This window comes from Cryptosporidium parvum, chromosome 4, assembly GCF_000165345.1.
Source record: "Cryptosporidium parvum Iowa II chromosome 4, whole genome shotgun sequence".
NCBI lineage: Eukaryota > Apicomplexa > Conoidasida > Eucoccidiorida > Cryptosporidiidae > Cryptosporidium > Cryptosporidium parvum.
Genome location: NC_006983.1, coordinates 892,548 through 911,723, shown reverse-complemented (window position 1 = coordinate 911,723; position 19,176 = coordinate 892,548). Strand labels below are relative to the sequence as shown.

Here is a 19,176-nt window from a genome sequence, read left to right as displayed (position 1 = left end):
ACAACGGGGGGGTAAATAAGATTAGGACGGGAATTTTTGGAAGATGTAGTGTGAATAATTAGTTAATAGTAGAAATAAGAAGGTATTAATTATAGATAATGAATCAAAGTGTATAGACAAGTTTGTTATGTTATTAATAACTTGTCTGTTAAAAAAACGTTTCTTTTTGCTTTTTTTTTCCAAAGAAGTTGAGATCACGAAAGATTAGGAGAAAAGATTGTCAGGATTTTTAACAAAATTAGATTTGTAATATTTGTTAATTATTTTGAAAATGAATTTCTTCTTATTTTCTTAAAACATTTTTTTAAATAGATTAATATATGTATATATATTTCATTTAGTCTCGCAGGTACTAGGTTGTTATGCATAAAAATCTGATGGCGCCGGCGGCAATTTGGCAAAGTGTGATTATTTGTCATTTAAATTAAGAATGCAAATAAGAATATAGTACAAATTTGTAGAATAATAACAAAGAGCTGAGTAGGCAGAAATTACATGGAAAAAGTAGTAATTCAGAGATTAAGTAATTATTTAAAGTATATATTAAGTTACAAGTACAACAATTGATTAAAAGTTGAGATAATATTTAAAAATTTTAGAAATGATAGACCTATCATTCACAAAGAAGAGTGATTGGGAAAATGTTTATGAACCCTCAGAAGATTCTTTTTTGATGGAGGATGCATTAATTTTAGAAAAGAATGAGATTTTGAAAGCAAAACCAAGACTCATTTGTGAAATAGGATGCGGAAGCGGATATTTGACGGCATGTTTATTGAAAATAATTAAAGAATCGGATGCAGAATTTTCTTTGCCTATTTCATATTTGGTAGATGTAAATACAAAAGCATTGGAAATGTCGGAAAAAGTGATTTCCAACAATAAAATAAACAGTCCAATAGAATTAATAAAAATGAGTCTTTTTACTTGTCTGAATAGGAATCGAGGGCTATTTGAAATAATTATTTTCAACCCTCCTTATGTACCGAGTTCAAATAAAGAGCTTAATCAGTCAATTTTGAATTGTGGTATTGATTCAGCATGGTCTGGTGGGGTCAATGGTCTATTTTTCGTGAGTTATTTTCTATTCGGTGACAATAGACTGATTTTATCAGAAACAAGCCACCAATTTCAAGAAGAAGAAATTATTCGAATTGAAGATCAATTTAATAGTTTTCCATCTTTGGTAGATGTTTTAGCTCCAAAAGGAGTATGTTATTTACTTTTAGAAGAAAATAACTGTCCTAAGTTCACACTTGAGCAAATTTTGAAAGAACCAAGATATTCTGGTTGGAATGTTCAGTTCATTATTGATCGAAAAGTTCAGCTAGAACATCTGTACATTCTCAAGTTAACTCCAAAATAACCCCCCCCCCCCATATCATCATTCTAAGATATATCCGAATTTATCATTATATGTTTATTCCATTTTAACAATAATAATCTATATATAATTTATTTATAAGTATTCCCGCCTAATTAAAATCAATATTTTGAAATCATTATCAAATTAACATGAAAATAAGTATTAAATGAAAAAATTTGCATGCAAATATAAAAGGCGCGCACATCCACATTTTTTTTTCCAATTATAAAGCTAGTTAAGAAAATATAACTTGTTTAGAATAATATATTAGTTGTTGCTACTCTATAGCATTAATAAGTACAATTCTCATATTTTTCAGATTAATTACTGAATTTAAAAGAGATCAGTTCTGTGGGAGTGGAAAAGAGGGGAAAGAGAAGTTTAAATCAACACCTTTATCTTTTAGTTACCGCTTGCATTGCTACTACTGCTAATATTGTTATTACCACCGCTTCTTCTCTTAATCTCAAGTTCTTTTTCATGTAATTTCCAATCTGCTTTTTGCAGAAATGCCGTCTTTGAAATATAGCCATGTTTTCTTTGGCGCTCAAGCTGAGATTCGAGGCCCGCCATCTGTCTAAATTCAGTCCAATCAGAGTGTGATTTTTGTATTGAGTTAATGTTAATTTCCTTATTAAGATTAGCAACAATTTCATCAAGAGCTTGCATTCCTGTGGAAGATGTTCGTGCTTTTTTCCTTGAAAATGTCTCCGGGTCGACTTTTTCTTTAATAGTGTACGTTTCACCTGCATATTTAACTTTCTTATCAATATATCGCACTCCTTTTTCCTCTAAACTTCCTAGAGCTTCCTCAATCATCCTACGTGTTTCTTTCTCTGATTCTTTGCTCAGATTTCGGCTCGAAATTTTGAATTTTGAAATATCAAAGTTTATTGGATTCTCAAATACTTTGGAAATCTATTTATAAGAAAAGGTGATTAAGAAATTAGTGAATAGAAAATCGATTATCAAATGGAGATTAAGTAAGTAAGAATTGTGATAATCTCTTTGCTTCATAACTTATATTAATTTTGTTATGCTGAGAATTCTCTGATAATTCTTTCCAAACAATTTCTCCATTAGTTTTGAGGAATTGTAAACTTACACCAAGATCTACATAATGTCTTAATTCATGTAAATTCGAATTTTTCTTTCTTAATGGATCAAAACACTTCTTTTGAAATTCCAACATAAAATGGTCTTTACTTACAGTAGATACTCTTTCTTGAAATTCCTTTTTAGATTCTTCCAATAACTCTTTGTATATCTTTTCTACTTTTCGATCATTAATTACATCTTTTAAAGATGATTTTTTCGATTTTCTATTTGTTGAACTAGAAACCTCTTCTTCAGAACTTTTATGTTCATAAATATTAAAGTGGTAGAAATTAAATATATTTAAAAAAAAAATCCATCTAATTTATTAAAGACTTACCTCTCACCTTCTATTATAGAAGAGGCATCAGATCCATGAAAGGATTCATCTTCTTCATCATCTGACAAAAATACTGCATTATTAATAGTTGCCATACCTTACACACACCAATAAACCTCGAAATAGTCTTTTTTTAAAAATTATCAAAATATTTTGAATTTCGCTATATATTATATAATATCCCAAAATAAATTTTCTAATATTAAATGTGAATATATATTGTAAACTAATAGATTAATATATAATTAGCTATACAATAAATTGAAAAGTTTATTTTCTTCTTCTTAGAAATTGAATCTTCTACATCTAAAATACTATTCAAGACATTACTCAACATATAATGGAAAAATATCAAACTTTATCAAATTCCACTATACAACGTTAGTTCTTATACATTACATTTGTTTTTTCATAGATATTATTTTTATTTTTTAACACTAACCAATATTACTTTATTTTATTTTCCCAATTTCTCTATTAACATTTAGCTTACCTTCTTTCCCTCTTAATAATATGGGTAATTATTTGTCACATAGTAATTAAATGGAAATACTTTCCCGCCCAAAGCCAATAATTTAAAAAATTAATATAAAGATACAAAAAAATAATAAATATAAAAAATAAAATTAAAGGCTTGAAAATAGCTTTATAAAATAAAGAATAAGAGATTCTGGAGTTACTATTAAGTATTTGAGAAATTATGGCTCCTCCTTATGATAATGCGATTTTTGGTTCAATAATTTTTGGAGTACTGGGTTTCATTGCTGCGGTTTCTTCAACAGTATATTTTGGTATTAAGGGAAGTAAGAATCTTTCCAGATCTGATACTGCTAAGTAAGTTTAATTATTGGATATGTATCTTTTGTTAGTCAAAGGATGCATTTTCTTCTGGTCATTTGCTGATTTTGTTTACAAAAAGTAATACAAAACAGATCAATTTTGCATTGAAACGATGGCTAGAACTGCAAATTACCTACTAATAACTTTTTTGCCTTCTCAGGATTTCACTTGTTGTGGTAGTAATGATGACTTTCTGCCTATGGATTATGTGGTTTTGCGTTTACCTTTCTCAAATGTTTCCACTCATTAATCCTATCCACAAAGCTGAAGAACATTAAATTTATCTCCACCAAAGTGATGGGAGTTTTTATATGGAGGAATTTCTTGAATTTCAAGTTTTCTTTTCGCGAATTCCTTCTTGTCAATACATAGAATTCACCTATATTTCGCAAACTACTATTAATATTATTATTCTAATAAATCTAGAATATAAACTTTTCAACTTTTTTTTTCCTTACAATTACCTTATTTCATTTCTCCTATTATCTTACAGCTATTATTCTACCTATTGATTTTTATTGTTTCTAATTTTACACAAATTATATTTATTTAGAGAAAGAATTTATCAAGATATTACAATGTTTTTTCAAAAATTGAAAAGAAATAATGATCAATAATAAATAAATATTTCATAATGTTTTTATTTAAGAATAAAATAATATTAATAGTTTTTGTAAATAAATGTTATTGTGACACATAATTTTCCAACTTGAACACCGGTATGTAATTTAATAATTTCATTGCCACATTACAAAACTCTAACAGAAAACAAATATGCATGCAAATAATTGTAATTATTACATGTAATTACGTAATATAAAGCAAAATGCGAGGATAATATAATTTAGGATAATAATTATTTGGTTTTAACAAAAAAACCATTAATAGTTGTCTTCAGAGTTAATAAAAATAAAGAGAGAATTATAAAGGATTAATATTGCTAAACAACAATTCAAATTGACGTCTTCTTATGAAATAATTATAAGTATTTAAATGCTCTAACATTAAAGCTGCATTTTCTTAAATTAATTTGTTGGGCAGAGCCCGCCTGATGTGTGTCAATTTTAAATAAATTATTTTTTATTAATAATAATACTTCACGTCTTCTAATAAATAAAAATAGTAAAACTATTAATTTTAGTACTAATTTAAATAATAGAATAGTTTAGGAGTCTCCTTATTTTTTGCCCCCACAAGAGGAATTAATAGAAAATAACACGAAACTTAGTTATAAATGCCGGTAACTTATTGTTATGCACAACTGCAATATAAATGCAATGTCAATTACTTTTATAGAAAAAAAAATTAAGGTTTTTTTGTTCTTTTTAAATTTGATAAAAACTTTAATTAAATTAGGTTTTTGCTTTTTTTTTTTATTCTACTTGAAAATATAGGGGGAAAAAAAAGAGAATAAGAAAATGAACCCTAATATTGAGGACACGGTCTGCAAATTAATGAGCGAGCTTGGGAATGGCAACTTATCAGGAATACAATCCACACTTAAAGGAATAGATCCTGGAATAGTAAAATATTCTCTAGGTAAATTTACAGAACAAGGAAAGATAGAGTTTGGTAAGGGTAAATATATTGATGCAATAAATTCATTTACGCAAGCAATTTCTGGATATAAGATAGACCTGAAGGATGAAGATAAAATAGAACTTTCCAAGTTATTATCAAATAGAAGTCAATGCTACTTAAAACTAGGGCAAGAAGATAACTATAGTAAAGCTTTTCAAGATGCAAAGGAATGTATTTTATTAAATCCAAACTGGTCCAAAGGATGGTACAGAGCTGGAAAAGCATTATATTATCTTAATATATTTGATAAAGCTGTAATTGTGTTTAAAGCAGCCCTAAAACGAGAAAATGAGAGTAATAATGAAAATTCAATTAAAGAAATAGAAAACCTGATAAAGATTTGCGAAAAGAAGGCTGACCACAACAATGCATTAAAACGAGTTACAGTAGATTACTCCAGATTTGAGGAGGCTTTAAGGGAGTTAGAGCTTGAGGAACTTGCAGAAAATGCAAAAAATAACTCTCAAGAAGAACTACCCAATTCTCAGAATATCATCAATTTGCCTTCAAACTTTAGTAGCATGTTATCTGGAAATGAAGAATTTGCTTCTTCAATTGGAAATCATGAAAATCTTCAATTAGAGCTTTCTCCTGACCTTTCCCAAGAAGAAATTGAGAATTTAAAGCTTTCATTGGGAGGAACAATTCCATTAGACAGCAATACAGAAAACCAAAATAAGAAGAAAAGGGCTAAATCTAAATATGGTGACAAATTAATTTTTGAACCATCCATGAAATTTATTAAATCTGATCCAAAAGATTCCGAAAGTGATAATATTAAAGGAATTTCTAGATTACTTCAGATTTCTTCAGAAATACAATGGTTTAAGAGAATTATTGAGAATTTTGTTGATCAATATTATTTATATGCAGACAATTGGATTAATCTTTTGAATAAATTGAATGCAGAAAATGTTGTTTTTATTGGTACTGGATCTTTTATTTTACCAGTAAATTATTATAGAAAGTTCGGAATGAGTAGTAATATTATTGCAATAACCCAAGCAAAGTCCAGTTCATCAATAATTCATCGTTTATATTCAAACATTTCATTATCTAATAATGTCAAATTCGCAAACTTTAACTTGTATCATTCAGAATTCTTGAAAGATTTTGAATCATCACAAAAAATCTCTTCTGATGAATTAAGTTCAGAATCCAATGAAAATAAATCCTTGAAAATAATTCATGGAAATGTTCAACATTTGAAGTCTGAATTTTGGAATATATTTAATCCAAATTCCATAATAATTGATCCAAGCATTTTCGAGCCAGGAATTCTAGGTTATGGTTTAATTCCAAACTTAAAAAGTATACCAATAAATATTAATAGAAGTAATATTGTTGGAAATGAACAAAAAATGAATATTTCTGTTACTCCAAGCTTAATTAAAGTTTATATTCAATTTTCTGATATAAATATTCCATCATTAAATTTAGAGAATCAAAGTATTTCTGAAATTAATATGAGCAGACTTAATGAAGGCCTTTGGTCTCCTTATTGGGAAGCATTTAAAGTGAATAATGCATATTCACATATCAAATATATTTCAAAACCAATTTTATTAGGTTATTTACCATTAGAGGAAATGCTAAATAAGAATAAAATGAATTACTTTACTTTAAATTCAATTTCCAGTGAAAATTTTACCATTTCAAGAATTGAATGTAAAGATGAAAATGATGCAGATAAGCAAACTTATAATGGAACAATAGATTATTTACTTGAACCAAATACTCAAATAAACTCAATATTACTCAGTTTTAAGGCCATTAAAGAACTTAATGATGAAGAGATTTTATTAATAGATTCTTCTCGTGATATTAATCAAATTGGAATGGAGTCAATTATTCCTCCAGCAATTAATTGGATTGGAGGTAATATTACAAATGATAATCTGAATAATGCAGTAAAAATTAAGTTTGATTTCCAAATTGAAGAAACTCGAATAGTAATTAATCCCAATGCTGAATCTCTAAGTCTATTGAAAAAGGAACAGTTGATTAAATACAAATTACCAAATAAATTCTCAACTTCATTACCAAGAAGTGTTATAGAATACTTATGGGATACAAAATCCATAGAAATGTTATCCAATGCTTTAATCAATAATTACAAATCCTCAATAATACATAATACTGCTGGTAAAATATTTGAAGGATTAATAACTTCAACATCTCCTGGAGCTATATTACCAATGATATTACTTTTTATAAGCTCTAAAATGAATAAATCAACACAAAATAACTTATATAGTAATTGGAAAAAATCTGATTTCCATTTTACTTGTATTGAAAATCTTCCAAATGTTCAAGATTTATATATGAAAATAATTAAAGATAATCTCCATATTTTACTTTCTGATGTTGTTGAAAATGAAATAAAAAAACTATATAATCATGATATGTCTTTAAATGATAATTTGGAAGCAAACCAATCAAAATACTGGAAACCAATGAGTGAAGTTTCAGAAGATTGTCGTGGTTTGGAGAATCTGAATAAAGAAAAAGAATACCAAGAAAAGATGAAGTATTATCAATGGATTTCGAATAACTCTTCAGCAAAGCATATCTTAAATAAAAAGCTATCTGAAAGATTAACGTTTTTTAATTGTGATGTAAGGCAAATATTACCAAAAACTGCAAATATTGGTCCAAATACAAGTAATATTCAATATTACTTTGTTGAGGAAAAGGTTAGATTATTTACTGGATTGAATTTTGACCATGATGGTCTAAGCGAAGGAATAATTCCACTTTGGGGAACTGCATTTAGTAATGGATTAGTAAGAAAATATAATAATAATAAGGTTCCAAATATTCCAGTACCAAATAGAATTTCATTTTATGGATTTGTTGCGAGAATTGGTCCAAATTTATGTGATGAACATAATATTGATATAAGTTTTTGGGATACTTATAGATTCGAAGGAAACTCACAATGGATTCCTATTAAAAATAATAATAAGTATAACATATCTGAAATGAGCAAAATTTTCCATATTTTAACATTAGATTTGAATTCTGAAGAATTTTTAAAGCTTTCTGATTGGAAGAAGGAGATAAACTCGAAAATAATTAAGCAAGGAAGAGTTAATTCGGTTGTAGTTTTCTTTGATCTTTGGATTGATGATGGAAATGTGCTTACAACAAGCCCATTATTTGTTGATAATACTGAAAGGATCAACTCTTTTAATTATTTGGAAGAAAATACTCCAACAACAACTTCTTCATCAAATTCTGTAAATTCTGCAATAAATGAGTTAACTGAAAATACCATACCAATGGAAAGTATTCAAAATGATCTTAATAAAAAGATTTGTTATCATAAAACAACATTTTGGAAGCCAGTATTACATATGATACCACAAAAAATGTTTGAAATTCAAGATAGTATTGAATTTGAGTTTAGAGTTGAGGATAATTTTACCAAACTAAAGTTTAAAATAAATGCGATAAATTCAAATAATGGCGAAAATACTCCTTCTACAATCACTTCTGATGATGCGGAAAATAGCCCTTCAATTCTTCCTCCATTGGGAGATATTTCATATTTACAGCTTAGAGAAAGATATAATTCAATTGTTAAAGAAATCAGTCCAACAATTTATTCGAATAATTCAGTTATTTCTGTTCAAGCTTTTAATGCATCTCTAAGTATTGCTCTCAATCCAAGTCATTACCAAGGTGAACATGCAATTCTTGAGGATGATATTCCATATGATATTGATTCTTTGAATTGGCTTTGTCAGTCATTTTTATTATAATTTCCAAATTCAGAGTATGATCTTTAGCTTTGTTTCAAATTTAAATATAATTAGTCATTATTGATATATTTGTAAATTAGAAATGTTATTCAACTTTATTTCCATTTTGTTTTTTTTTTTTATATATTAAAAATATATAAACAGCATGCACATTTTTTTTTGCATTCATTTGCAATAATTGCATGTAATTACGCCACTCACTCATTCAATACCGGCCTTCCACATGAATATTTTTTTAAAAATTTGCTCACATGCATGCATTTAATTACGTGGAAGCAGATAGCAATAATCTAGTTAATTTCAAACCAAGAATTAAATTTTCTAAAAACAAAAAAAAATAAAAAATTACAATTTCTGTTCTATTTTAGAATATTTTCTATCTTTGAATATACGAATAAAAATGGAATTTATTTAAAAATATCATTAGAAAGATGCCAATAATGAGTCGAAATTCTGAGAATCTATCAAGAAAACAAATTAATTTCTACAACTTTGAATAGAAATTCAGAGTGTTGCTTAAAATTACAATAACAATAACTAGTTATAATATCCCATCTATATTCTAAATATAAAGATAAATATTCGAGAAAGAAGGAAAAAGAATAGGAACTTAAATTTATATTTATTTTACCATAATATCATATTTAAATCATAAATACGTAAGTAATATGCGGTAAAAAGGCGCGAACTCTATTAAATGTGGGAATGTAAGAACTTTATCAAAAAAAAAAAAGAATAACAAGAATAGGATAAGAAAAGCAAAGTAAATAAAAAAGGATAATTCATGCAACTCTAATAAAAGATTAAGACATTTTCTCATTAAATTTCCGAGTGAAGTGATACTAGCAACTATTAATACTAAGGTTCCCAGCTAAAGTAAGAAAAGAAAGGAATTTGTGGGGTGGCAAAGATAAACATAGCGAAATAATAAATAAACAAAGGCCATAATTATAGGTATAACATTTTTATCATTCTATCTTTATTACCTATCCATTCTTTTAATTGCTTTTGGATAAATTATTAAGGTAGCAAATTTTGGTAAATTAATGGATTTAATAATAGGTGAATGATGGATTGGACGAGTGTTATTGAGAGAGACTTGCGTCGACTCTCTGAATTATCAAAGGGAGATATAACAAGTATATTGGGATTTTTACATCATGATGCCTGTGATGGAAAGTTGTACAGATTAGTAAGAAGTTCATTTCCATTTAATTTGTCATCAGGACCTCCAAATTGGGGTTTATGCAGGCCAAGCGAGGTACCTTCAACTATTTCATTGAGCTTATCTTATGTTTATCGTAATGCAGTAGAGGCAGCTAATGCAAAACTACCGATAAAGTGGACAGAAGAGCATGTAGAGTTGTATTTGGAAGCAACCATTGTAAGTTGTTGGAGTTCTCTGTCGGAGAATGAGAGTGAGAACTCAGATCCAGATCTTGGAGAGCTAGAAATAGGTACAGATTTATTAAATGAGATTTCCTTACAACCAGTAGGTCAGAAAGATTCAAGAATATGGGGTTTGTGGGCAGTTTTGGACTTTCTTAACAACTCCAGAAAACAAAGTGAGACTTTTTCGAATGGTAGTTTAATATATAATGCAGCTAAGGAAGGAATGAAAAGGATTGAGCAAGGAAGATTCTATAAATCTGAACCTGAAGCTTTATTAACGGCTGTTACTACACAATTTACATCTATTATGCAAAAAAGTAAATCAGGAGGGTCTATTAAGTCACCTAGAGACATAAATTTGGAACAAATTGTAACATTGACTCAGAATCAAAATATAGGTCATAATCATAATCATCAAAATAGTGGAAACTCTTCCTCTGGAGTAGAAACAACATCAACTATTGAGGATTCATCGTCCAGTAGTAGTACTTCAGCTAAACCGGTTGAATCTCACCGTGCTGCAATAAGATATGTTCCATCGAAGAGGTTAGGAGGGAGGGCACATGTATTTTCTTTAAGTTCTACAACATCCTCAACAATGGCGGCTACACCAGCTGTAAATAAGATCAACGATTCTACTCAATATGGTGGATATTCGTCTTCTAATGTTGGGAACTCTCAGTTGAATGTTACTGGCTCGAATGATAATATATATGGTTCAATGAATTGCGATCCAAAAACGCCAATACCCATTAGAAGGCAAAGGGTTGATGAACCTCATATAAAGTTAAATGATAACACAAATTCAATGCGTGATCATATGAATATTGATAGTAATAATATTAACCAGCAAGTAAACAGACAAAGGGAGTATGGAAGAAGGATCGGTTTTAACATTGAAGAAAGTGGGAAAAATATAATAAATAGTAATACTAGCAGTAACATTAATACTAATAATACTAATATTAATGGTGGTAATTGCACTAACGTTAATAATTCAGCTGTCAGAATGGATACAGACAATGAAGTTTATATGACTAATGGTGCAGAAAAAAATGATTTGAGCCTAAATCCATTTGTTTGTAAATATTCATTAGAGCCTGCTGTGAAATACCCAGGATATAAGTTGGAAGTGAATGGAAAGTATTATGAAATTATATCATCCATACAAAAAGGTGGATCTTCTCAGGTTTACAAAGTAAAAGAGTCAAAAACGGGAGAACTATATGCCCTTAAATGCGTTCGAGTATTTACAAAAAATCATGATCACAGTAATGCTCACAAGGAACAAGAAGAGAAGAACTCGGAGAAAGATTTATGTCCTCCAAGTGGAGGTAGATCCAGGAAAAGTATTCGCAAGAGTATTGTTAACAATAATGACAATGGGGTCTATGAAGAAGAAGATGACGAGGATGAGGACGATGATAACGAAGAGCAGCAGTTGCTATTAATGTTTACAGAGGAAGTGAATCTGCTAAAGAAGCTTAGAGGTTGTCCTCATGTAATACAACTTATAGATTCGGAAATTGCACTCAGTTGTGGTGCGATTGACATAATTATGGAATTGGGGGTCAAGGACTTAAATGGGATCTTGCAAGGAAGCACTCCATTACCCAGTATAAGTGTGTTAAGATCTATTTGGACAGAAATGGTACTTGCACTAAAGAATGTACATGATTTAAGAATAGTTCATGGAGATATAAAGCCAGCAAACTTTGTTTTTGTGGAAAAGAAAGGAAATGGAATGCCTAACACGAGAGATAGTTTGGTAAATCTTGATATTGAGAATGTTTATCACCCAAATAGTGGTTCATCTGTTGCTCCTTCAGAGCTTTTAGGTGATAATTCTTCTTCATCGTCTTCAAATAGTACTAGTAATAGTACAAGTATAGAAAAGTCCAAATTGCATAATAAAACTGTCAAGATTATAGATTTTGGTATTTCTAGACCTATTGCTGATGATACAACGCATATATTTAGAGACAAGGCCGTTGGATCTTTACCATTTATGGCTCCAGAGACTGTTCGTCCAGTAACAATACCAGAAAGTAAATTTGCTGCTGCTGCAGTTGCTTCAAAGTTAAGGATGCCACATCAAGTCATGTCTAGAACTGCAGATATTTGGTCTTTAGGTGCCATATTGTATAGAATAACTTACAAAAGGCATTTATTCCAACAACCAATATCAAATACAAGTAAAGGTTCATCTAGTACAACTGCTGGAGGCAAGAAAGGTGGATCATCTGGAAAGTCGAATATAGCTCCTCATGAAATATTGATGTTTTTACAGAATGACCAGAGCAAGATTTCATTTCCAAGAGAAATGGGAATCACATTTTCAGAGAAAACCGAGAATGAATCATTGTGGTTTGATGCATTAAGGCATTTATTAAAATGGACACTGCAATGGGATCCATCAAATAGGCCTAACGTGAATCAGCTTTTAACACATCCTTTTATAGATACTTGCATAGTTTCAAGATATGTAATGCAACAAATACCAAAGAGTATATCAAATAAGCATCCATCAATATCTGATGATTATTTGATATCTAATTTGAAACATAACACTCAAACTGATGAGGATAGAGCAGCTTTACTGGAGTTATTGTTTAAATCTACAATACCAATAAGTGGCTTATATAACTCAAAACCAAAGAATATATATCTTTCATCAATGAGGTGGAACATTGTGACAAATGGAAATTTCCTCTTTTATAGCTTATTTGAGGCACTAAAGGTGAACTTAAATGTTGATCAAAATCAGTCATCTCAGCAACAAGGATCTTGTGATCAGAGTATGATAAATAATTTGGCAATATCACAGTATATTTCACTAGTAAAGGAAGTTTCAATCCCATCACCACCTTCTGTAAATACATTGAATACCACATACAGAAAAGGAGATATTTAGTATAACACATATTTTTATATATTGATCATTTAATAATTAGGTAACGAGTAATGTAATAAATTAACTCAAAAAGAGGAAGAGGAGAACAAAAAAGAGTACTGATCGTGTTTTTTATTAAAGAAGTAACGTTTTCTTTTGGGAAATTTTGGTAAATCATTAAATAAGTTTAAATGTTATTATCTTTACTATAAAATATCATTAAAATGCTTGTTTGGTTATTGGCTCTTATTCAATATCAACAAGAAAAAAAACCATTTGGGTAAATAGAGAAAAGGCAAGAAGTCGAATTCTCATTCTCCCGATAATTTATTTTGATTTGGAATGGTATGCGATTGCCATTAAAAGTGGAAGATAAAAGAAGGAATAAAACCATCATCGCTACGTTCTTGTTCAATCTCTAAGACATTAAGAATCTCTTGCCCATTTTGTTCAAGCCTATCTTCCTGGGTTTGATGAATATACTCGAAATTTGTTGAATGGCTACCTGAAATGCTCATATCGAGTATCATAGATTCATTATCTTGATCATCATCATCTTCAAAGCTATCTAAACCACTGGAATAAGCATTTTGGTCTATTTCATTGATCATACTCCAATCAGAACAGGAATTTGAAGACATTTGAGTTATATTATTGGAGAAAAAAGATTGATTTATGTTGGTAGTCTCTTGAACACCTTCCAATGGAATATGAGTTTCTTGGAATTGTTTTTTTATAAAATCAAGATATAATAGTTCCAGCTCACTCTTTAGATTGATTTTTCCACTCAAAGTTTCATAAATAAGAGATCTTTTAATCTCATATTCTTTAACGAGAGAATCTAACTCAGAAACTGATTGTAATGAAAAGCAAGCATTATTTGAAGATGAAAATGCTGAAATTTTTGAGTATAAAATGGTAAGAATACGATCAATTTCTTCTAATAATTCTTGTCCCTGTTGGCATTCATCCCAAACTTTAGATATACTTTCTTGGATACCTTCTATAGAAAGATCAAGGGTTGGAAATGTTTCTTTATTAATGTAATCGTTTTCCCTTTCTCTTCTTTTTGGATCATTATAGAAATCACAGAGTTCTGCATTGTTACCTTTAATATTAGTAATCATGATGGAATCAGCAGAATTATCTTATTTATCAATATTTGTTAAAGTAGATATTAATGATTATTTAGAAGAATAATTTTCAGACTAGAACAGATATTAACAATTTCATGTTTTGTTATCATCTTTTGCTCTTATCTAATCATATAATTTATTTAATGAATTTTTCTCTCTAATTTGAGTTCTAAAAAGTGAGTTATCTTATCAAAATAGGCCTATACTTAGACTTTACTGCAAAAGATACTGCATGCATTCATGCATGCATGTTTGTAGATATTTAAATGTGGGATGAAAAAAAATCAATTAATTATTTTATATAAATAATCTCTTTTGGGGAAAAAAGTATTTCTGTTTTATTATTTAATTCTTATTTTATTTTTGTAAGATCAATACTTTAATATAATCATTATTCTTTTATTAATTTATGGTAACAACATGCAATATTGGCGCCATATTTTTAATTGTTTTAATAATGGTTTTTTTCTTTTTCATTATAAGTAAGATATTATTAAATTAGAAATATAAATTTTGCATTTAAAACTAGTTTATTTACTTTAATATCTCTACTGCTATTACTATTAAAAATATTTATCACTTGATTATAAATACTTTTTTTTATTCAATCCCTTCTTTGTCAAACCACCTATAAAACAGCATTTAGAAAAAATATAAACTTTGGGCGGTAAAATCGAGACAATTTATCTCAAATATTAGTCATGTCAGAAATGAATTTGAAATAAAGAAGAAACAATTATTAATAATAATAATTCTACTACTCTTATAACTTCTTTCAAATTAGTTTAAATAACTTTTCTTTTTTTTTATATGAATTGGACTCAAATATATGATTTTTATTACTATTCAACAAATTTTTCTTTTATCAAATGATTATCATAATATATCAAACTAATCACAATAATAGAACTCATTTATATTCATTTTTACTACCTAAGTTTTGAAACCTGATATATACTAGGAATAATAATAATATTTATTAACAAAAATTTATTTTTTGTTCTTATTCAATAATATTTATATTCACACTTTTGTGGGGAAATAGCAGTGGTACCTTTAAATACTTTCAATTGCAAACAAGCTCAAATAAAATATTGAGTATGAAAAAAAAGAGAAACAAAAGGTATTCTTCTTAATAATTACTTAGTTAATCATTTTATGTAGAAAAAAAAAGTTTTTTTTTTTACATGTGGAAAATGTAATATATTCAGTACCGGTGTTTGGCGGGTACGATGCACAGTGCAATTGAAAATCAAAGCGGGGGAGAAAGTAAAGATTTATATTTAATTATAGAAAAAAAAATTGAGAAAGAGAAAGAAAAGGATAGTGAAAAGATGAGTTTTTTATTGCTTAATAAATTCTTAATTAAATAATTATAAAACCTAAATTAAAAAGCACAAGTACTTGAATAAAACGTGAAAATACAAATTACAAATAGAAGTTAGCTTTGTGTGGAGATTTTCTTAATTAATTTCTCGATACTGATTTGTTTCTGGAACTAATTGTTGATTTCATATATGAAGGTAATTTTCTATTAAGACCAGAAATATCTTTTGCCGGCGAAGTATTTGAGCTTATTCCTGATTTTGGACTAGATCTAGAATTAGATTCTGGATCTGTTTTTGTCCTTGATCTTGATCTTGATCTTGATCTTGATCTTGTTCTTGTTCTTGTTCTTGATCTTGTTCTTGACCTTGATCTTGATCTTGTTATTGATTTTGAACTTGACCTTGATCTTGAGTTTAGAAGATCGGAAGTAATACTCTGTTCAGTTGTACCTAAAGAACAATTTGAATGGTTTGTTGTTCCTGAACCTAACCTTCCCCTACCTGTGAGTCTTCCTATACCACTTCCTCCTCTGCCTGAACCTCCTCTTGTGCTCATTCCGCCTCTGTTTGAGCCTCCTCTATCTGGACCTCCAATTGCTCCAACTGCTCCAGAGCCTGCTCCTATTCTGCTTGAGCCTCCCCTCCCTGAGCCTCCAATTGTTCCAACTGCTCCTCTCCCTGAGCCTCCCCTCCCTGAGCCTCTTCCTCTAGTTGAGCCTCCTCTAACTGAGCCTCCTCTAACTGAGCCTCCAATTGTTCCAACTACTTCTGAACTTAACCCTCCCCTGGCTAAGCCCCTTCCTCTGCTTGAGCTTCCAGTTGTTCCTGAACCTAACCCTCCTCTACTGTAGCCTCCTCTACCCGAACCTTCAATTGTTCCAACTACTCCTGAACTTAGTCTTCCCCTTCCTGGAATTATTTCCGTGCCTCTTGTTCTTGAGTTCAGACCTCCTCTGCTTGAGCCCCCTCCTCTTACTGAGCCTCCAATTGTTCCAACAGTTCCTGAGCTCGCCCCCCCTCTGCTTGAGCTTCCAGCCGTTGCGGAGCTTGATCCTCCTCTACTTGGAAATCTTCCCGTACCTCTTCCTCTTGTGCTCATTCCTCCTCTGCTTGAGCTTCCTCTATCTGGACCTCCAATTGCTCCAACTGCTCCAAAGCTTGCTCCTATTCTGCTTGAGCCTCCTCTCCCTGAGCCTCCCCGGTCTGAGCCTCTTCCTCTGTTTGAGCTTCCAATTATCCCAACTGCTCCTGAACTTAACCCTCCCCTGCCTGAGCCTCTTCCTCTAGTTGAGCCTCCTCTATCTGGACCTCCAATTGCTCCAACTACTTCTGAACTTAACCCTCCCCTGGCTAAGCCCCTTCCTCTGCTTGAGCTTCCAGCTGTTCCTGAACCTAATCCTCCCCTACCTGTGAGTCTTCCCATACCATTTCCTCCAGAGCTTGCTCCTATTCCACTTGAGCCTCCGTTGGTTCTAATTGCTCCTGAGCTCGCTCTTCCTCGGACTGAGCCTCCTCTACCTGAGCCTCTTCCTCTTGAGCTCAATACACCTAAACCTGAACTCCCTAATGCAGCTTCTATTGAACTCGATCCTCCCAAACCTGAACCTTTTATTACAAAACCTAGTGTTCCGCTCGACCTACTATCAAAGTCTCCAGTTGTATCAGAATCTGTTCCTCCCGTGCATGAAACTCGCTCTAGTGCCTTAGTGCTTTCTTCTCCTGTATTCGTTTCTGAACCTGATAATCCACTCTCTTTTCTTAAATTTCCCTCAACGCTTGGCTTTTCAATTGAGCTTCCTAAACTTTCAGAGTCTGAATCCGAGTCAGTATCCGATTCAGATTCTGGAATGCTTGCTAAACGCTCTTCCTTAACATTTTTAGTCTCTTGCCTCTCTTTTAAAAATGGCCTAGATTCTAAATTAATGCTGGAGCAAAAAACAGAGCTTTTACCAGAGAAAAATGCTGAGTGTAATACTCTCCTTACTCTTCCCGCTCCTCTTCCCATCGCAGTCCCTGCTCCTGCTTCCCCTGCTCCTGTTCCTCCTCCTCCTCCTCCCAATCCTCCTGTTCCTCCTCCTCCTCCCAACCCTCCTGTTCCCGCTTCTCCTCCTCCTCCTGTTCCTTCTAATCCTCCTGTTCCTCCTCCTAATCCTCCTGATTCTGAATTTGGATCTGAATTCGAATTTGAGTCCGAATCTGAGTCAGAATCCGAATCTGAATCTGAATCTGAATCTGAATCTGAATCCGAATCTGAATCTGAGCTTGTGTCCGAATCTGAATCTGAATCGGAGTCTGAATCTGAACCCGTCTTAGATCTCCCACCAAAGTAAGTAATCCTAGTTGAACTTAAGCGTGATTCTGGCACTGTGGCCACTTTCTGTCCCAATTTAGCTCCAAAATCACCACTTTTTAACTCAGAATCATAAAGCCTATCATTTCTATCTAAATATTGAGAAAGACTTAGTGCTTTAATATCTCTCCCTCTTGGTTTAAAACATGTTCCTTTTTTGAAAGTAACTCGTGGCTTAAAAGATAATAATTTCCTTTTCATCTCATTCAATATTGAAAAATCGCATATTTCTGAAAAAATCCTTTCATTTTCATTTCTCAAATCTGCCAAAAAAGAAATAAAACCAAAACTTGAAGCAAAACTTTTAAATTCATTTAATTTAGTCTCTGGAATATTCACATTATTACCACAACTCCTATAATATCCTTTAAGAGTTGGAATTATTGTAATAAATGCTTCTTCAAATCTTGCTATTTTTAATAAATATCTGTTATTCTTTTTAATTTGTTTCCTAACCTTGTATAGACTTTTTCTAATAATACTACAGCCAAGATATTTACTATGTTTCTTATTCATACATATTAAAGCCATTTCTTCTAAATGAGCCAAGCATTCATTGCTTATTAGAGAATGTAATAGTGCTGGTCCCTGTATTGAAAGAATTTGACTTCGTAGTTCCAATTCACGAATCAAACTTTCTAATGAATTGCAACTTATACTTACAGTCACAGATTCAATATTATTGGTTTCATCATTAATGTCAATCGAATTCATTCTTTGGAATTCGCTCGTTATACTTTGATCATTTGTAGATGTACTAGTAACCAAATTATTTGTCATTGATATAGAATTTGAACCAATATTATTTTTCAAAGTTAAATGTAATAAAGAGTTTATAACCAAGCCTAATTTTTTATCTTCTCTCGGAAAATACTCTATATTAATCACAAATATCACAATTATTTTTATTATGATATTTATTAGCTGCATCTTTTATTAATTTACTATATTTAATACAAAATAAACGAGTTACTGTAAAACCAAGTAAATATCAAAGTAACAATAGGATCATTCCAACACATAAACAATCCACCAGCCTTGAAAAATGATTATATAGAACCACCTGACATGAATAATTGTTATTTCTT

General features: G+C 30.5%; 6 protein-coding genes across 6 annotated transcripts; 3 read left to right on the top strand and 3 right to left on the bottom strand.

Annotated features, from left to right (window-relative positions):
- Positions 1 to 601: 601 nt before the first annotated feature.
- On the top strand, positions 602 to 1,366 carry cgd4_3740 (Ydr140wp-like HemK family methylase. archaeal-like. RNA methylase; the record flags this gene model as incomplete). Its single annotated transcript, XM_625950.1, has 1 exon — positions 602 to 1,366. One exon carries the CDS (start codon positions 602 to 604, stop codon positions 1,364 to 1,366), a length of 765 nt encoding a protein of 254 aa, XP_625950.1.
- Positions 1,367 to 1,768: 402 nt separating this feature from the next.
- Positions 1,769 to 2,185, bottom strand: cgd4_3730 (hypothetical protein; the record flags this gene model as incomplete). Its single annotated transcript, XM_625949.1, has 1 exon — positions 1,769 to 2,185. One exon carries the CDS (start codon positions 2,183 to 2,185, stop codon positions 1,769 to 1,771), a length of 417 nt encoding a protein of 138 aa, XP_625949.1.
- Positions 2,186 to 5,035: 2,850 nt separating this feature from the next.
- cgd4_3720 (possible 2 TPR domains at N-terminus) lies at positions 5,036 to 8,989 on the top strand (the record flags this gene model as incomplete). The annotated part of the gene is made up of 1 exon (XM_625948.1): positions 5,036 to 8,989. A coding segment is annotated over one exon (3,954 nt), but the record flags the coding sequence as incomplete, so codon positions are not given.
- A 1,066-nt stretch (positions 8,990 to 10,055) lies between these two features.
- Positions 10,056 to 13,295, top strand: cgd4_3710 (Ser/Thr protein kinase; the record flags this gene model as incomplete). The annotated part of the gene is made up of 1 exon (XM_625947.1): positions 10,056 to 13,295. One exon carries the CDS (start codon positions 10,056 to 10,058, stop codon positions 13,293 to 13,295), a length of 3,240 nt encoding a protein of 1,079 aa, XP_625947.1.
- A 338-nt stretch (positions 13,296 to 13,633) lies between these two features.
- cgd4_3700 (hypothetical protein) lies at positions 13,634 to 14,401 on the bottom strand (the record flags this gene model as incomplete). The annotated part of the gene is made up of 1 exon (XM_625946.1): positions 13,634 to 14,401. The coding sequence occupies one exon, from the start codon at positions 14,399 to 14,401 to the stop codon at positions 13,634 to 13,636; it is 768 nt and encodes a 255-aa protein (XP_625946.1).
- A 1,476-nt stretch (positions 14,402 to 15,877) lies between these two features.
- cgd4_3690 (large glycine-rich repeat low complexity protein) lies at positions 15,878 to 19,018 on the bottom strand (the record flags this gene model as incomplete). Its single annotated transcript, XM_625945.1, has 1 exon — positions 15,878 to 19,018. The coding sequence occupies one exon, from the start codon at positions 19,016 to 19,018 to the stop codon at positions 15,878 to 15,880; it is 3,141 nt and encodes a 1,046-aa protein (XP_625945.1).
- Positions 19,019 to 19,176: the final 158 nt, after the last annotated feature.